The sequence below is a fragment of the Phytophthora infestans genome, genomic scaffold, assembly GCF_000142945.1.
Source record: "Phytophthora infestans T30-4 supercont1.7 genomic scaffold, whole genome shotgun sequence".
NCBI lineage: Eukaryota > Oomycota > Peronosporomycetes > Peronosporales > Peronosporaceae > Phytophthora > Phytophthora infestans.
This window is the reverse complement of record NW_003303752.1, coordinates 710,658-728,717: the sequence shown is the minus strand read 5'-3', so window position 1 is coordinate 728,717 and position 18,060 is coordinate 710,658. Positions and strand designations below refer to the sequence as shown.

The window sequence follows — 18,060 nt, the reverse complement described above, 5'->3', positions numbered from 1 at the left end:
CACGTCGTCTGCGACGCGAGCGATTTCGCCATCGGCTGTGCTGCTGATGCAATTCGATGAAGAAAGTCGAGAGCGTGTCGCAAGCTACCAGTCCAGGCAGATGAAGCCGGCGGAGATCAACTACCCTGTTCACGACAAGGAGCTCCTTGCGATGCGCTACGCTCTGATCAAGTTCAGAGTGTACTTGTTGGGTGAGGATACCTTCGCGGTGTATACCGACCATGCATCGCTGAGGACAGCGATGAAGAGTCCTCATCTCTCCCAGCGGATGGCCCGCTGGTTTTCGTTCTTCTCTGAGTACAACTTCGTTGTCCACTACAAACCCGGCAAGAACAACATTCTCGCCGACGCTTTGTCTCGGCGTCCCGACTACGACCCACGCAGTGCATTGGGTCGACAAGCTTCACTGGATGAAGACGATGTAGACGAGTGTGCCATGTGCGAGACGACAGGAGTCAACCTGACGAGCGTCACCCCGGTAATGCTACTTCGCGACAAGATCCGAGCTGCTTACGAACATGGCTCGACGTGATCCAGTATCCTGAAGCATCTCCGCTCTCCCAGCGCCGACACACTGGGAGCCCTTTTCCCGCTCTGTACGAAACAAAATCCACCGATATCGTCTCGAGGGACGAGCTGCTGACGTACAGCATCGACAACTTCGATGCCCCACGTTTTGTTGTCCCTAACGACCCCGATCTGCGCTCACGGATTATCCATAAGTTTCATGATGCCCCGCTGGGCGCTCATCTCGGTCGCGAGAAGACATTTGCCGCTGTGTCACGCGACTTTTATTCGCCATCCTTCCCATACGTGTACGTAAGTTTGTCGCACCTGCGATATTTGCCAGCGCTTTTAACCTTGTCCTCGGCTTCGCAGGCTCCCTTACGTCCTCTACCAGTGGCCACCGAGGCCTCGCGCTCTGTGTCGATGGACTTCATCTTCGGGCTCCCTCCCGATGCTAAAGGACGCTCAGGTGTCTTGGTGTTCGTAGACCGCTTCAGCAAGATGGTCCACCTTATTCCGGTGTCGGATGCGATCACCGCGGCAGATACCGCGGTGCACTTCCTTGATGCCGTCTTCCGTCATCATGGCCTTCCCGAATCTATCGTCTCCGACCGCGACCCGCGCTTCACGTCGGCCTTCTCGTCAAAGCTCTTCGAGCGACGTCAATTGTAAGTGACAAAACTGCTCTTGGCTCTGCAAAATAGGTGTTTTGATGACGCTGTAAGTGTTGATATAGAGACAATGAAGTGCTAAAGACGTTGGTACTGCCGGCGGCGTCGAGTCTGCGCTCAGCTATGGCTCGTAACGCGCTGCTGTGCGTGCAGGATCTGATCCTCTACTGGGATCGAAGCTAATGATGTCCACAGCAGCCCATTTGGAAACGGACGGCCAGACGGAGGGCGTAAATCGCGTCCTCGAAGACGTCCTTCGAAGCTACGCGACGTCGTTCTCCAGCTGGAGCTCGTTTCTGCCACTAGCCGAGTTCGCTCTGAACAACGCGGTACACGCGTCGACTGGGCTGACGCCCTTCTTCGTTAACAACGCGCGACACCCGCGTGTTCCTGCTCTCCTCGCCGTGGGCAATCCCACAGCGCCGTGTGTCTCCACTCTGGGTGGGGAAGAAGCTGCCGACAAGCCGTCTACTCCATCTGCGATGTCTCCGGCGGCTACACCGTATCAGCTTCAAAGGGCGACATACCGGTAGATGTGCTGACGAGAGTAGCATGAGCATACTCAATCGTTCCGAGATTATCCGACCAATCACGTCCGTGGTGCGATATCATGCAGCGTAGAGCGTCTTCCAGAATCAGATTCTGGCGTTCGGTTTGTCCATCGGCTTGGGCACGATAGAAAGTTGTCATGTGCAGACGAATTCCCATTAGCTTAGCCAAGGATGACCAGAACTTGGAGACGAACTCGGAATCTCGATCGCTGATGATGATCGATGGTAAACCGTGATGGCGAACAACGCAATCAAAGAAGTGATACGCAGTCTTCTGTGCATCATCAGTCCGGTTGCACGCACGATACTTCGGGCGCTTGGACAACTTGTCGACAACAGTCAAGATTGCATCAAAACCATTGGAATCAGGTGATCCAGTGATAAAGTCCATAGAGACGACAGACCAGCATTTCTCAGGAATCGGAATGGGAATCATCTTGCCATTCTTGCGAGCATTGCTGTGTTTCCAGCGAGTGCAAGTTTCACAACTTTGCACATAATCGCGAACGTCTTGGTCCAAGGTGGGCCAATGATACCATTGCGAAATGCGAAGGTATGTTCGATGAGCTCCAGGATGAGCAGCAATATTGGAGTCATGGAAGCAAGAGATGATGGAAGTTCGAAGGTGATTGTCCCGAGTAAACGGAACACCCATTCAGGTTTGCGATTGAATTGACGCTTGCGAAGAAGCTTCTCAATGATGTGCATCGTTGCGCCAGTGTCGTCGTCAATAATCAGTCTTGAGGCCTTTGGGATAGGACGAGTCTTAAAACGCGACGGGTTTTCAACGTAATGACTCAACACGTCCACATTGAACGTGGAGTTCAGACGACTCATGCTTCGCGGAAGATTCAACTTGGCCACATTCGGGTTGATCATTTTCACAATCTCGAATGGTCCAATCTCGCGAGCAGCGAGCTTAGCTCGCTTCCCATCAATGTCTTGAGTCACATGGGCGGAAGGAATGCGGCGTGTATCCAGCATGACTAAGTCTCCTTCCTTGAACGTGATCGATGGTCGCTTCTTGTCATAGTATTTCTTCTGACGTTCTTGGGCTTGAAGAAGATGCTTCTTTGCCAAATCAATGATCTCTTGGCGTTTGTATTGGAACTGTTTCGCATATTCAACAATTCCACGCTGAATTTGAGTCATGGTACTGGGATTGCTCAAAGGATTCAACGGATTCCGTTTCTTGCGTCCAGTTTTGTGAAATGGCACGGATGGCCAGATCACGAAGCAACCTGGGAGCGCGAAAAAGACATCTGCCATGTGTCGCATTGGAAGGTTCTCGTTTCCGACTTCAACAAGCGTCAACGAGAAGTCAAGTCCGGGAGGACGTAACGACGCACCAACGTCACAGCCAGCGATGGCCATGACGTTGGTACCAATGCGTCCTACTTTCTTCTATTTTCTTCCTACTTGTCTTTGCTGACTGCCAACTGTCTTCTTAAGTTGCCAATGAGCGGCCAGGCAGACACACGCCTGACCAAAAGGCAATCACCATGTTTGGACGAGTATTGCCAAACATGGAACTTCAATGACAGTCATTATTTTTCATTTGAATTCACTATGGAGATTCTGACCCGGTTCAAATGAACCGCGGTTCACTACTACGCTACGCTACTTCAAGATTCGACTCAAGGACTACTTAGAATCTAGTATAGTGAAATGCATATACTTACATAGGATACCAAGGGAATGCCAACAAGCACTTCCTCGTAGCCGACAAACAACTAACCATTTCAATCTGACTTTCCAATTTACCTTCTTCGAGGCACATCAACTGCCTCCTACGCCTTACCTTCGAGTCCCCATCGTTGGACTCTCGCCGCCCTCCTCCGCTTCGCTCCTCGCCACGCGACTCGTTTCTCGTCGCTGTTCCTCTGCGCCGTGCTCTCACCAGTCGTCACATCTGGTAGCACTTGTTGTTTTTCGTCCGGGAGGGGGTTCTTCTTTCTCTATTCGCTACGCGACACGTGGAAAGCCGCTCGTTGAGCGTGTGTCGTCGTTCTTCGCCTTCACATTCGTCGAATTTCTTCGTTGCGACCTCATTTCATACGGCTTGCCGTGTTGAAATTTTGCGTGTGTACTGCACTAAGCGTCTGGTCTATAAGAACCGGATCAAGTTAGTACCCGTACCCAACGTCGCATCCTTCATCAGCGTTATCGTTGATTGCGTGTGTACTGTAAGTGTCTGGTCTATAAGAACCGGATCAATTCAGTACCTGCACCCCTCGTCGCCGTCCACCTGTACCCGACTACCTTTTCGGCACTTCATCGCTAAATATTTCGACAATCAACCATGACTTCCTTGAATCCTCAAGGAGGGTCTACTGACGCTATCACGCAGAAACTCATCGAAATGGTTGACAAGCAGCGACAACTGCTTGAAGCCATGAGTAAGCGGGAAGTGAAAGTGGAAGGTAGCCGTCTGCCTGAATTTCATGGCAAGATGGGAGAATCTGTTGATTTGTACTTTGAGCAACTTGCTCAGTACTTTGATGCCAAAAACATCGATTGGAAAAACGACAACCAAAGTTCTCGAATTTTGGCCATTACTACTGCGAACTTTAAAGGAAATGCTGCCGCTTGGTACAAGCTGAGCAAGCGTGATATCAAGGACATGCAGGACCTTATGACCCGGTTGACCGATGAATTTGTGCCTCCGGATTGGCAAGAGCGTTTGCGTGATCAATTGTACGCGCTCAAGCGGAAAAATTGCTCTAGCTTGGAAGATTACATCTCTCGCTTCCGTGAAGCCATCATGCAAGTGACAGACATGAGTGAGTTGGACAAGATCACTTACTTCACACGTGGGCTAGAGTCCTATGCGCGAAGAGGTGCAATATCGTCGCTGTACAACAGTGTCGCAAGCAATGAAGATTGCTTTGGAGTATGATCGATCGCATCATGTCCGCGATAAGAACTATCGTCCACCGTTCTTTTTGCAGGACCGATCACGCTCTCAGTCCAACAACAATTCGCACCAAAAGCAAGCCACGCCTATGCGTGTTCAGGAGAACGAACCCGAGCCAATGGAAACTGACTCAGGGAGTACTCGGAATCGCCGTTCTGCTTCTTTTTCGTCGTCTAACAAGCGATGTCCTTATTGCAAGAAGTCTGGTCATGTCATTGAGCAGTGCTTCAAGTTGAAGAACAAGGAGAAGTATGCTCGAAAGAACCATCACGAGCAATTTGCCGCGAACTTTAATTCTTCTTCTCCTACAACTGCTGCTGCTGAACGAGTGTCTATGACCAGTTCCGATGACGAGGTTGAGGTTGTTGAAGTGGAAGAGATTTCCACGTCCACCTTGTCGTCCATGCATCGTGAGAACGAGCTCATTCGTAAACAAGGGACTTATGATGGGAAGCCTGTCGTCATCATGTTCGACAGTGGTGCTACGTGCAATGTTGTTCGCCCAGGGCTAGTCGCTAACACCGCTACGTCTGGTGTCTCACAAGTCACTCGGTTCGATGGAACCTCTACGAAAGCGCGTTCTGTGAAGAAAGGTCAAGCGACTATTGAATTCGGTCGCTACCGTTTCCGCAAACTTCAAGTCATGGAATGGTCACTTGGATCTGCCCATGATGTCATCTTGGGAAAACCTTGGTTTACCAAGTTTCAGCCACGTATCAATTGGCGTTCGCATGAAATTTCGTTTCCAAGTGTGTCTTGTACACCTCCATCAACGGTTGCTAGTCAAGCAGCTGTGGAGATTGCTGCTGTTGACTTTACACGTAACGTGAAGAAACATGTGTACAAGGAAGTGTACCGTGTCAAAATTTGTGCGGTCATGCCAGTTAGTGAGTCGAATCCTGTTCCGATCACTCACTTATTGAAGCGTTTTACTGACGTCTTTCCGGAAACTTTACCGGATGGTTTACCGCCTTCACGTCGTGTGGATTTCGAACTCCACATGAAACCTGATGCTGTTCAAAGTAGCCGTGCTCCGTTCCGCCTGTCTAAGGTTGAGCAGGATGCTGGATCTCTTCGTGCAGAGAAGCTGAAGAAAGGATGGATCGAAGTTTCTGATTCTCCTTGGGTGTCCAACATCTTTGGGATTCCAAAGAAAGATCCTACTTCTGGACATCAGCTGTCTCGCTCTGAGTGGGTACGCTCTGGAAACTCGACTTTGCCTATCCGTTGGGTCATCGACTATCGCTATGTGAACTCGCAGTCGATTGTTCCAAAGATTCCACTGCCTCGCATCGACGAACTCTCCGATCAGATGTCTGGTTGTGTCATCTTTTCAGTTCTAGATTTTGCTCAAGGATATCACCAGATGCGTATAGCGCTCAAGAGTCGCAAGTATACCGCCTTTCACACGCACGCTGAAACTTACCAGTGGTGTGTAGCTCCTATGGGATTAACCGATATGTCTGGTGTTTGGTCTCGCCTCATGAGGGTACTCTTTGCGAAGTACCGATTCATTGTTGTCTACTTGGATGACATTTGTGTCTTTTCCACCAGTCTGGAAGAGCATGTTGAGCATCTTCAAACTCTCTTCGAGGTTCTACGTCATGAGAATTTGTTCTGTCATCTCTCGAAGTGTCACTTTGGCCAGTCCAAAGTTAAGTTTCTCGGCCATACGATTTCTGCTAAAGGACTTGCTGTTGATACTCGCAAGACTGAAGCGATTGCAAAGTGGCCTACGCCACTAAACCAAAAGCAACTACAAAGCTTTTTGGGTCTCGCAGGTTATTACCGTCGCTTTATCCGTGATTACGCCATTATTGCGTTGCCTCTTGGTTCTCTTGTCAAGATAGAACATGTAAGGAGCTGGGGTCCAGAACAGACGCGTTCGTTTGAGGAAATCAAATCCGCTCTTCAAGAAGCACCCGTGTTGCAGTTACCGGATTCTGAGAAACGTTTCATCGTGACAACAGATGCCTCTGGCTACTGTGTTGGTGGCGTTATCTCTCAAGTTCGTTTCGGTCAAGATCATCCGATAGCCTTCTTCTCAAAGAAACTTGGTCCTCACGAGATTAATTGGCCAACACACGAGAAAGAACTCTTCGCTATTAAATTAGCGTTAGACAAGTGGCGTCACTACCTATATGGTCGTGAATTTGATATCTACACGGACAACACTGCTTGCAAATGGTTTTTGCACCACCCGAAGGTTTCAGCGAAATTAGCTCGCTATTTGACGTTTTTCGCACAGTATACGTTCAAGTTGCATCACGTTAAGGGACACCTCAATGTGGTTGCCGATGCGTTGTCGCGTCAATCTTCAGAGCATGCGATCAATACGGTTTCGTTTCATCAGTGTACCACGCGCTGCCATACCCGTGCAGCTCGAAACCTGACGAATCGACGCGTTATTACCGACTACGGCAGTCTTAACCAACATTTGGTTCGACCACCCTCTCGCTTTCAATTTCGTGGGGAGAATGTTGCTGCTGGTTACTACACGCGCCCTGTTCCGACCTTAGCTCAAGCTTACCGACATGTACCAGTGGAAACTTCACGTACCGTCGCTGCGGCTGAGAATATTGCTGTGGCCACCAATGTGAACCAACAAGCTCAAAATTGGAGGTCGCTCGGTTGGTCTGATTCGATTAGCAGAGAGTTCGCTGCTGGATATCGCAATTGCCCAGACTACGGAGATCGTTTTAAGCATCCGGAACAACCATTTGTCAAACAAAATGGTTTACTTTTCCGCAAGTATCAGACGATGATGCGCTTGTGTGTTCCGTTTACTTGGGACAATCACCTTCGATCTTCCATCATCTCTTGCTTCCATGACTCCAATATTGCTGCTCATCCTGGAGCTCATCGAACATACCTTCGCATTTCGCAATGGTATCATTGGCCCACCTTGGACCAAGACGTTCGCGATTATGTGCAAAGTTGTGAAACTTGCACTCGCTGGAAACACAGCAATGCTCGCAAGAATGGCAAGATGATTCCCATTCCGATTCCTGAGAAATGCTGGTCTGTCGTCTCTATGGACTTTATCACTGGATCACCTGATTCCAATGGTTTTGATGCAATCTTGACTGTTGTCGACAAGTTGTCCAAGCGCCCGAAGTATCGTGCGTGCAACCGGACTGATGATGCACAGAAGACTGCGTATCACTTCTTTGATTGCGTTGTTCGCCATCACGGTTTACCATCGATCATCATCAGCGATCGAGATTCCAAGTTCGTCTCCAAGTTCTGGTCATCCTTGGCTAAGCTAATGGGAATTCGTCTGCACATGACAACTTCCTATCGTGCCCAAGCCGATGGACAAACCGAACGCCAGAATCTGATTCTGGAAGACGCTCTACGCTGCATGATATCGTACCACGGACGTGATTGGTCGGATAATCTCGGAACGATTGAGTATGATCATGCTACTCTCGTCAGCGCATCTACCGGTATGTCGCCCTTTGAAGTTGATACTGGACGCAAGGAACGGAATCCGTTGAATCCTTTGAGCAATCCCAGTACCATGACTCAAATTCAGCGTGGAATTGTTGAATATGCGAAACAGTTCCAAGACAAACGCCAAGAGATCATTGATTTGGCAAAGAAGCATCTTCTTCAAGCCCAAGAACGTCAGAAGAAATACTATGACAAGAAGCGACCATCGATCACGTTCAAGGAAGGAGACTTAGTCATGCTGGATACACGCCGCATTCCTTCCGCCCATGTGACTCAAGACATTGATGGGAAACGAGCTAAGCTCGCTGCTCGCAAGATTGGACCATTCGAGATTGTGAAAATGATCAACCCGAATGTGGCCAAGTTGAATCTTCCGCGAAGCATGAGTCGTCTGAACTCCACGTTCAATGTGGACGTGTTGAGTCATTACGTTGAAAACCCGTCGCGTTTTAAGACTCGTCCTTATATCAAAGGCCTCAAGACTGATTATTGACGACGACACTGGCGCAACGATGCACATCATTGAGAAGCTTCTTCGCAAGCGTCAATTCAATCGCAAACCTGAATGGCTTGTGAAATGGCACGGATTGCCAGATCACGAAGCAACCTGGGAGCGCGAAAAAGACATCTGCCATGTGTCGCATTGGAAGGTTCTCGTTTCCGACTTCAACAAGCGTCAACGACAGTCAAGTCCGGGAGGACGTAACGACGCACCAACGTCACAGCCAGCGATGGCCATGACGTTGGTACCAATGCGTCCTACTTTCTTCTATTTTCTTCCTACTTGTCTTTGCTGACTGCCAACTGTCTTCTTAAGTTGCCAATGAGCGGCCAGGCAGACACACGTCTGACCAAAAGGCAATCACCATGTTTGGACGAGTATTGCCAAACATGGAACTTCAATGACAGTCATTATTTTTCATTTGAATTCACTATGGAGATTCTGACCCGGTTCAAATGAACCGCGGTTCACTACTACGCTACGCTACTTCAAGATTCGACTCAAGGACTACTTAGAATCTAGTATAGTGAAATGCATATACTTACATAGGATACCAAGGGAATGCCAACAAGCACTTCCTCGTAGCCGACAAACAACTAACCATTTCAATCTGACTTTCCAATTTACCTTCTTCGAGGCACATCAACTGCCTCCTACGCCTTACCTTCGAGCCCCCATCGTTGGACTCTCGCCGCCCTCCTCCGCTTCGCTCCTCGCCACGCGACTCGTTCCTCGTCGCTGTTCCTCTGCGCCGTGCTCTCACCAGTCGTCACAGCGTGGGCCTTTTTATTATAGATGAACGATCTCGTACGATGCAAAAGTCGAAAAAATAAACGAAATGTTTCTGCTAGGACCGTACCAGAGATCGGTGAGACCATTATACCCTCTCCGCTCAATTATGCTAAGTTGGATCGCCGATGTGGGTTTTCGAGGAAGAATTCGGCCTTGTCTGCTTGAACGTGGGCTGCGCGCAATACTCGAGCACACGGAAGCGATGAAATTGACACCGCGAATGCTCAGGGAAATGTGGGTATTCAAGAAGGTGAAGCTCGAGCTATGCTTCAGCATATATTGGATGAGTTTGTTGTACCTTACAGCGACACAGACTCTCAGGACGATGATGAACGAAACAAAGACAATGACGAGGTAGATCCAGAATTGAGAAACGCAGGTGTCCAGCAAATGGCTCGACAACTAGCCGCATTCGAGCAGAAACTCGATATCCTACTTAGCAAGCAGTTTACTATAAATAATTACGTAACAAGGTAAAAATATAGCTTCAAGTCTAGATAAAAGTAATGTTATCCACTCGCAATCACTTGTTGCCCCCCCCCTTCAGTCACATTCTCATCTGAAGTCCTATCGGGCGCGATGTACTTCGCTCGCGCATCTAGCAAACCTTTGAATTTAGCGTACAGTTTGGAGATGCGCTTCTTCTCCGCTCGCTTTGGGTCGAAAAACAAAGTTGCTGCCAACGGAGGCTCGCGTTGAGTCTTGCCCACAGTTTGACTGCTTCTGCGTCTTGAGTTACCATGATCCGACGCTGGCTTTGGAGATGGCCCCGCAGTGGTGACAACCCCATCTGATCCAGTAATTGGAGCTGCTGTAGTAGCGAGTACAGATGCACAAAAAGCAGCACGCTGAAGCTTCTGTCGAAAATGCTGTCGTCTCTTTACTGGGTCGGTCAAGGGGGAATTAGCCACGTACACGTTAACGCGTTCAATGTGCAAAATGGCGCGACCTTGACACTGGACGCGAACAAATCTGCCTCGAGACTTTTGTGGGGCGATAAACTCGATCAATGGTCCAATATTGTCGGGGACACACAGGGAACTCACAGACCTGCGACGATATCGTCACAGTTGCGACCTACTCCACTTTTCATCGAGATACAAATGTGCAGAGGATAAGACCTAGTAGTTCGTCGACTAGGGTTTCCTCTGGCTAAATGACTCACCTCGTCTCGAACATAAACATTGACAGAATGAACTTCGACGTAATTGGCGAGGTCGATCTCCCACCACGGCTGGAATTCCTCCTTTGTATGAGCAGAACGGTTCGTGTCGGGGTCCAACGCGTTCTGTGCTTTCATACTGCAGATAGTGGAAGATTGACGAACGCGTTTGTTGATAGCGATATCCGCCAGGCTGCTGTCGGTAATACTGCGCACTGGTAGCTGTTGGTGCCAGCGGTAGAATATGAAATTGTGGATCATCCGAGTGATTTCCGCGTCTTTGTCTTCTTCATTGCTATCATCGAATACTATTGTTTTGTCTTCTGGCGTTTTTATGACCTGTCTGTTTTCATCTTGTGCCAAGATTTCTTGGCACTGGAGACAAACGTTTGCTGCTCCGTATAAGACTGAGGGATTATTAGTCTTGTTGGAGTTTTGAAGGACCCCCATCTGCGACGGATATCGTAAACCCGCTTCATGACGACTACCCCAGACAGACTGGAGCGCGTGAATCTTCGCTCGCAGAGAGCACAAGGTGCTCGCCACTTTTTTGAATGGTCGGATGAACTCGACTCGCTACGATCAAGTGGCTTGGTGGTCTTCCTGGAAGGCAAATAGCTAGGCGATGATGAAGGTCGCGGTCTAGACCGCCGAGTGGTGTAATCCAGGTGTCTGCACAGAGCTAAATCAATATCTCGTTGGTTTCCTGCTGCTGGAGGATCCATTGCCTTTTCAAAGTGTAGTAACTTGCTTCCATAGCTCATCGTCACCCAGCCACAGCCTTGAGGTGTTGCACTTGATGGATGAGTTTTCATTTGTTCAGCAGTCGATACGGTTGTTGCGGATTTCGCTCGTGTAAGAGACTTTGTCTTGATTCCTGTCTCTGCTGTGACCATACGACGCTCCATGGAGCTGTTGGGTGGTGGGCTTCGTTCCTCGCTCTAGAGGCTTGTTGGATGCTTTATTTCCATATCCGTTTAACAAATCTGACGCTGGAGCATCAAACTTTGCACACAAAATTGCCTGATCGACGTTCGTTACGAACGTCGATCAGGGATGCCGAATATTGCATTTTTATCTATTGCTAATCAAAGCAGAAAATAAATAATTGGGTTAGAGAGCTGACTAGACCAAAATAGATTATTGAACTTCCTCAGATCAAAAAATAGATTATTGGTGCAGCAAAATTGGTACACAGCGAGGGCACCAGTATCAAAGAATGTATGGCCAATTAAACACCGCCCAATAGATTATTGGTGCTACAACGGGAGCGAAAATAAATAATTGATCTTCCTCTCCAGAAAGTCTCCAATAGATAATTGGTGCTTTCTTATTGCAATAATTGCAGCACCAATTTATTTTTCGGCATCCCTGCGTTCGTAGCGATTACTTCGACGAGAAAAGGAGACACGTAGTTACTCTCTTCTTCCTCAACAATAGTATCGAAAAATCGCTGTTCTTGATTAAATACTGGGCCCATTTCTTGGATACTTAACAGCTTAGCATCCAAGCACTTGCCAACCGCTGCAAATGACCCCATCGTTCAGAATCGAGATCGACAGCCGCCTAATAACCTTTTCTTTTCATCTAGAGCTTCAGTGAGATGAATCTGATGCTTTAGCTGAATCTCATGGGCAAAGTGGGTAAAAGATACCTCCTGCTGCTGGGACGATATCGATGATATAGGTGGCATTCGCAGCTTAAGTAGGTGCTCACAGTAATAGATCGCTATCTCTGTTAATTCCACGAAAGCTAAGTGAGTACGGAGCTGACAGATAATGTGAGCCTCTCACATAACGCACCAGGGTTTGCATGCAGCCGATAAACTTCTAGTTCACACTGGTTGTGAATTGTCATCCATCGAACCTCATAAGCGCTTAGACACCATTTCACCTGCTGAGAAAACCTGAAAGCGAGGCGTAATTATTCGATATCATCAGCTCCCCAGGCCATTTCTCAATGGTAGCATTCACCTGTTATCTATTCGGCCAAGCTGCTTAGATTTCATCTCACGAATAAGAGTAAGAGCCCGTCGAGCAAAGACAGATCCGATTCGAAACAGTTGTTCAGGTCGAATATCCGTAAGCGCCAACTAGTGCAATACAACATAAGAACGTTAGAAGAAAAAAAAATCAAGTGTCAGATCGCAGCTAAATGTATCACTTTGAGCGTACACCAGACAAATGAGTAGACAGTCGGTGACTTGAGCACATTCGTGCCAGAGAAGCGGCAGTAATCGCCACGACCTGGAAGAATTTCCAGTTTGATCCTGACTGTGAGTCATTAGAGTCAAAATGGTCCCTATTCTGCTTCGAGTACGATGCTGCCCAGCGATAAAAGCTTTCTGCACTCTGCCACGACAACTCAGCGTGTTGCAGTCTGGGCCAACTCGTTGTTGTTAGCGTTTCTCCTCCCTGGACGATCTGAGTCTCGGCATGTAAAGCGTGCAGTTGACCCAGTGAGCAGAGAACGAGCACTAATTCAACTGCGATACTAAACTGAATTTGCTGTTGTTTTCCAACTAAGCCATCGGTGAAGAGATCGAGTTCGCCAAGACCATAAAATAATGGCGGATAAATAGAGACAAGAAACGGAGATGGTGAGCTGTTGGGATGTCTTGCCACATGGTAGCGTTGAATGGAAAGTAGAAGAGGAAGATACTCTTCAAAAAGCTCTAGAATGTTCCAATACACCGCATGATTCGCAGATAGAGGCGGCTGCGGTAACTCTTTCATTTTGAGTCGACGACACACGAACGCAACATCAGATTTTAGTGCTGAAGGTTTTGAGGCTTATGCAGTTTGCACCTGTATCCGGAGATCCGCAAACCTGAAAGAATTGAAGTAGACTTTGCTAATTCGTTTCTAAGATCAAAGCCGCAAGCGTTAGAACAAATAAAAGAAACTTTGAAGGCCCTATCAGCAAAGCCAATCGGCACACCTCCAGTTCCGCCTCGTCTTGGGGCAGTAAATGGTACGAAGGTAGAGCTCCACACCACACCCGCGCGTGCATCCACCGCGATGTCACCATGACACTACTAAGTACCTAAACTACGTCGAACTGGCATTTGGAACGTGACTCGCGTCTTTTTCTATATTTAGAGAGGTACTTTTTGCCCGATCGACGGTTTGTGGGCTGGGATTAGGAACGGGGTTACCCACCCACCCATGTCGGTCTTGGGTTATTCATTACATTGTGCGTGTACTCAAAATTTCCGAGCGCGGTCCTTTGAATGAACGGCAATAGCGCAAATCAGTTTTTGACTTACCGTATTCCGTATGTGATTGGCGACGCTCGGTCATTAGCGACAAATCCAGCAGCCAATCAAATTGATTCAAATTTCGTGTCGTCGCGCTTTATGTGCTTGGCGACCAATATAATTTTGAGCATGTTATATAGTTTTTTTTTATGCAGGTATCTTTTATGCTGGCAGAAAGGCTGGACCACCTCAAGAATTTGACTGTCGCCAATCACATAAGGAATACGGTACCTTAAAAGAAAATCCACTTAAGTACGAAATACTGATCCCACGACTCCTAGGATGTATAGGATTTGAAAGAACTTAATCCGCTTTTTTAAGCAAAATTTCACTCTAGAGTTGCCAATAAAAGAAAAATCGAACTCAACAAAAATTCAAACGGCTGCAACGAGTACATCTGCTAACTTGTAAAATAGGTTTTATTGCTATGGATCATTTAGCTTCGATTTCTCAAATAATCTTCGTTGCTTCCTAATAGGTAGCTTACGGCGTAAGGCTTACGCTACATGTATCATACCTAGAATAATGCCGTGGGAAGCATTTACAATCGTATCAGTTGTAATCCAAGCGAGGTGGCATTAAACTTTTGTATTTTTCAACTGATTGTAACTAGGCCTCCGTCCACTTTTTCCTAATACTGGCCATTTCGACAGCATCACAGGCCGCGGGGCACGCAGACCCGATGTGCCAAGAGGCTGACGTGGAACTTGTCCTGTGATCCTTGGGAGAATGGCGCACCCCCCTGCCTCGCTGAACCTTGGTACCATTGGCATTTTCTGTTGATGTTGCTTCACTTGTAGATTCATTAGTTGGTATGTGGAGTCTTCGAGCATGGCCGTTTGCTTTCGCACCACCGTTTGCAGCCTTGAAACCATTCGTTGAAGCTCGTCCATCTTGGCATCGTGGTCACGTAGAGTCTCTTCAAGCTGCTGCTGGACCAGTTTCTTAATCAAGTCCACTGCCTCTTTCTTCATCACCTTTCGACGGCTTTTGCTGGATGAAGGGGCACGAGAAGGTATAACACTTTCCTCATTCTGCATTTCCGCCTCAATAAAGCGACAGTGTACTTCTTCCTTGACAGCATTCAGTCGCCATTGTTCTTGCTCATTGTCAAGACTTTGTTGCATATTCCGACGTTGCTCTTCCTCTTGCTTGGATCTTTGCATAAGCTGTCGACATTCGTTTCCAGCTTCTCGCCGGAGTTGCTGCATTTTTATCCTCTCTCGGGCTTGTTGGACTTCTCTCTTCGCTCGCTCAATTTGCACGCGTCTGCACCAGAGGTATGCCCATCGCAAGCGAGCCCATTTTTGAATAGTAGTTGCCGCATCCTTTTCTCGTCGAAGGGCTGTTTTTCTCTTACTGGTACGCTGTCTTGAATACGCACGTGCTACCCACCTCTGAATGCGAGCCGAAGCGGTCATGCTGAGTTTTCGCTGATCCCAATCCCTGGCACGCTCGCAGTTGTTCTGAATGACGGCAGCATGTCTTCGATACGCTCTGGTGATCACGTTAGCAGCTGTGGTCTCTGCGTCTGGTCTTTTTGTGGCGAATTCTTCACCTGTCTGCACTCTCCCCTTCTTCTCAATAGTATCGGATATTTTGTCAACTTGACCCTCGTCAGCCTCTTGGCATTTGGTCTCATGCATATCGCCCTGTAGCTGTGGAGCGGCCTCCTCTTCGTCTTCAGTATCATCCTCATTTCCATTGTAATTCACATCAACTGCATGTTGGCCCAAATGTTCCTCCTCGTCGGTGTCTTCGTCATGTCCACGTTCCCTCCAGCATTTTCGATGCCTCCGTCTTTCTCGCTCTGCCTGCACACGATCGTAATTGACCACTGGAGATTCATCAAAGGAGCACGACAACTAAACAAACCTGCCGCCGAGCATCTCGCACCGCTTGGCTTGCTCTCTCGGCCTGCTCCAGATTTTGCCGCAACAGAAGAATAGCTCCGCGGTTATCAGTGCGCGTTTCTTCCACCTTGTCGTCTTCGTCACCATCTTCGATCTCTGAGGTGGCAAACCCTTGTCGAAACTGTAGCTCAATTCGCTGCCGTGAGCTCGCAGGAGGCCGTGGTGTTCTGCCTGCATCAACTAAGCTTTTGGCACTCTGCATCTTAAAAACAGTCCTTAATGCTTGCACGTAGTTCGATGGGAAGATACCAATGACATTGGGACTTTCCACGTTGTATCCAGACCACCATCCGTCATCCTGTACTTGCAGCACTCTCAAAACGTCACCTTCTATGAATCTCAACTCGTCAGATTCTACACGTCCAATAAAGAAACATAACACATCCAGTGTCAGTCAATATATTAACATTTGAGCATGGCATTGGAACGGAAATGGCAATCGAATACGTTCAGGTTCGTAGTCGTAAAGTGCTGTGACCTGCATACTCCACTTGCGGTCTCGGCGGAGCTCCCCCATTATGACACGCAAACTTTGTTCAAAAGGCGCGTAAGTCTGAAATAGCATCGTGTCAGTTACTGTAGCACGCACAATAGCAAAAAACTACGGGATCACCTGATCCCGTAATTTTTTTTATCCATCACCACCATTACGGTGCCGGCGTAAAGGTTTCACGTTGAAGCTCTTGGGCAGGAGCCTTTCACTTTGGGTTGTCGCCAATTACTTCAATAAGCCCCTTGGAGAGCACGTTCACTACAACAGAGTGGATAAGGAACACCTTGTTATTTAATAAATGCACGACCATCAAGTCACGCATAAAACGAGACCCCCATGTTGCTTGGCCAAGGTAACTGATGAATACGCACGAAGCCTAGTAGCTCCAAAAAGACGAAAGGTGAACCAGAGCTTAAGTGCCCATAAACGACGATCCAGTTGCACTTAGAGCAGACTGTATGAAGTCGTTCTTGAGATCCCGTGCTAGCGAAACTCTGGTAGCGAACGAATAAGCGGTCTACGGTCATACTGTGAGATGCTACTTGCTACCGTCTGCCAGTGTCCAGTGCCAGGCGTCATTGCCACAGCCCAAGACACTGGCAATACCAGTACTACCGATCCAACCTACAATCCTACGCGTGTCTATGCATGTACTGCATCCCGGCGTACCGGTCTGCAACACGCTCACGTGCGAGCTGCGTGCGGAAGATACCAAGGACTGTATGAAGGACGACATTGGTGGCGGTGAGCAAGTGCAACTGCGTTGCAGGTCATGGTGAAATACTTAGCTTTCTATAGACTATCTTAGGTTGAGTATGTGCTAATTTAACTTTGCGGAACATGAAGGTTCAGGTGCTGGCAGCTCTCACTCACACAACTGCTTTTGCTGTGCTGCGCACACAACGAGTGAGAGGCAGCAAGCACCAGTACTCTGTGGTTGTAACGGGGTACGTAGCCCTAAGAGTACCCTGGTTACATGAAGTGTGACACGTCACACTTCGGAAGTATGACACGTTATACTTCGGGATATTTGCCAAAGCCAACCATTGGTTAATGATATTGCATTTCTATAGGTGACTTATAGTTCGTATTAAACCCAAGCTTTATCTACCTATAAATATACTCAGTTTACATTCTACCTTAATTAGGTCACTTCGCTCTCTTTTGAATAAAAAGGGGACCTGTGAACTGCCGTTCACTGAGAGTTTGTATACTCTCGGAAGCTAACTTTCTCAAGCGCAAGGTGCTGTGTGACCCCGTCACACTTGGTAGCACTAGTAGTCAATCCACGCCACCGCGGGTAGACTACCTGAACCTCTCCGAAGTTCGTTGCCATGGACAGGAACGACTTCTCCCATATGAACGACTCTCAGTTCGAGTCGGTTCGGAAGACGGCAGGCATCTTCGGGATGGAGGCCCTGCAGAGCCTGGTGGCGTCAACACCGGCTGAGCAGCTCGAGCGCGTCAATGTGTTTGATGCGTACGAGCAAGGGCTCATCGCGCATGTGTGGGAGAGCCTGCAGGCTCCGGTGGCGGAAGCCAATCCGCCTCACCCGAAGCCAATACGGCTGAAGTGTGGTGTTGGAATTTCCACGTGAACTCTAGCTACAAATGTAGTTAGGACGTTCCCACAACAATACGTCTACTAGGATAGTAAACGATCGTTCGGGCGGACCTGAAGACCCCAGTTCTGCCCTTGCACCGGGACAAACTGGACCTTGTAAACTACTTATATAGGCCAACCAGTAAAATAAGAACACGCTACTAGCACGAGCAAAGCTAGCAGGTGTTTTGAATCCTCGTGGTCCCAACAGCGGAAGGGTACCAGGCACGGGTA

At 48.3% G+C, this 18,060-nt stretch overlaps 3 protein-coding genes across 3 annotated transcripts; all 3 read right to left on the bottom strand.

Annotated features, from left to right (window-relative positions):
* Window positions 1-10,323: 10,323 nt before the first annotated feature.
* Window positions 10,324-10,819, bottom strand: PITG_05136 (uncharacterized protein; the record flags this gene model as incomplete). Its single annotated transcript, XM_002998788.1, has 2 exons — window positions 10,324-10,379; window positions 10,447-10,819. The coding sequence occupies 2 exons, from the start codon at window positions 10,817-10,819 to the stop codon at window positions 10,324-10,326; spliced, it is 429 nt and encodes a 142-aa protein (XP_002998834.1).
* Window positions 10,820-14,328: 3,509 nt separating this feature from the next.
* On the bottom strand, window positions 14,329-14,791 carry PITG_05135 (uncharacterized protein; the record flags this gene model as incomplete). The annotated part of the gene is made up of 2 exons (XM_002998787.1): window positions 14,329-14,334; window positions 14,582-14,791. The coding sequence occupies 2 exons, from the start codon at window positions 14,789-14,791 to the stop codon at window positions 14,329-14,331; spliced, it is 216 nt and encodes a 71-aa protein (XP_002998833.1).
* Window positions 14,792-15,665: 874 nt separating this feature from the next.
* PITG_05134 (uncharacterized protein) lies at window positions 15,666-16,247 on the bottom strand (the record flags this gene model as incomplete). The annotated part of the gene is made up of 2 exons (XM_002998786.1): window positions 15,666-16,084; window positions 16,178-16,247. The coding sequence occupies 2 exons, from the start codon at window positions 16,245-16,247 to the stop codon at window positions 15,666-15,668; spliced, it is 489 nt and encodes a 162-aa protein (XP_002998832.1).
* Window positions 16,248-18,060: the final 1,813 nt, after the last annotated feature.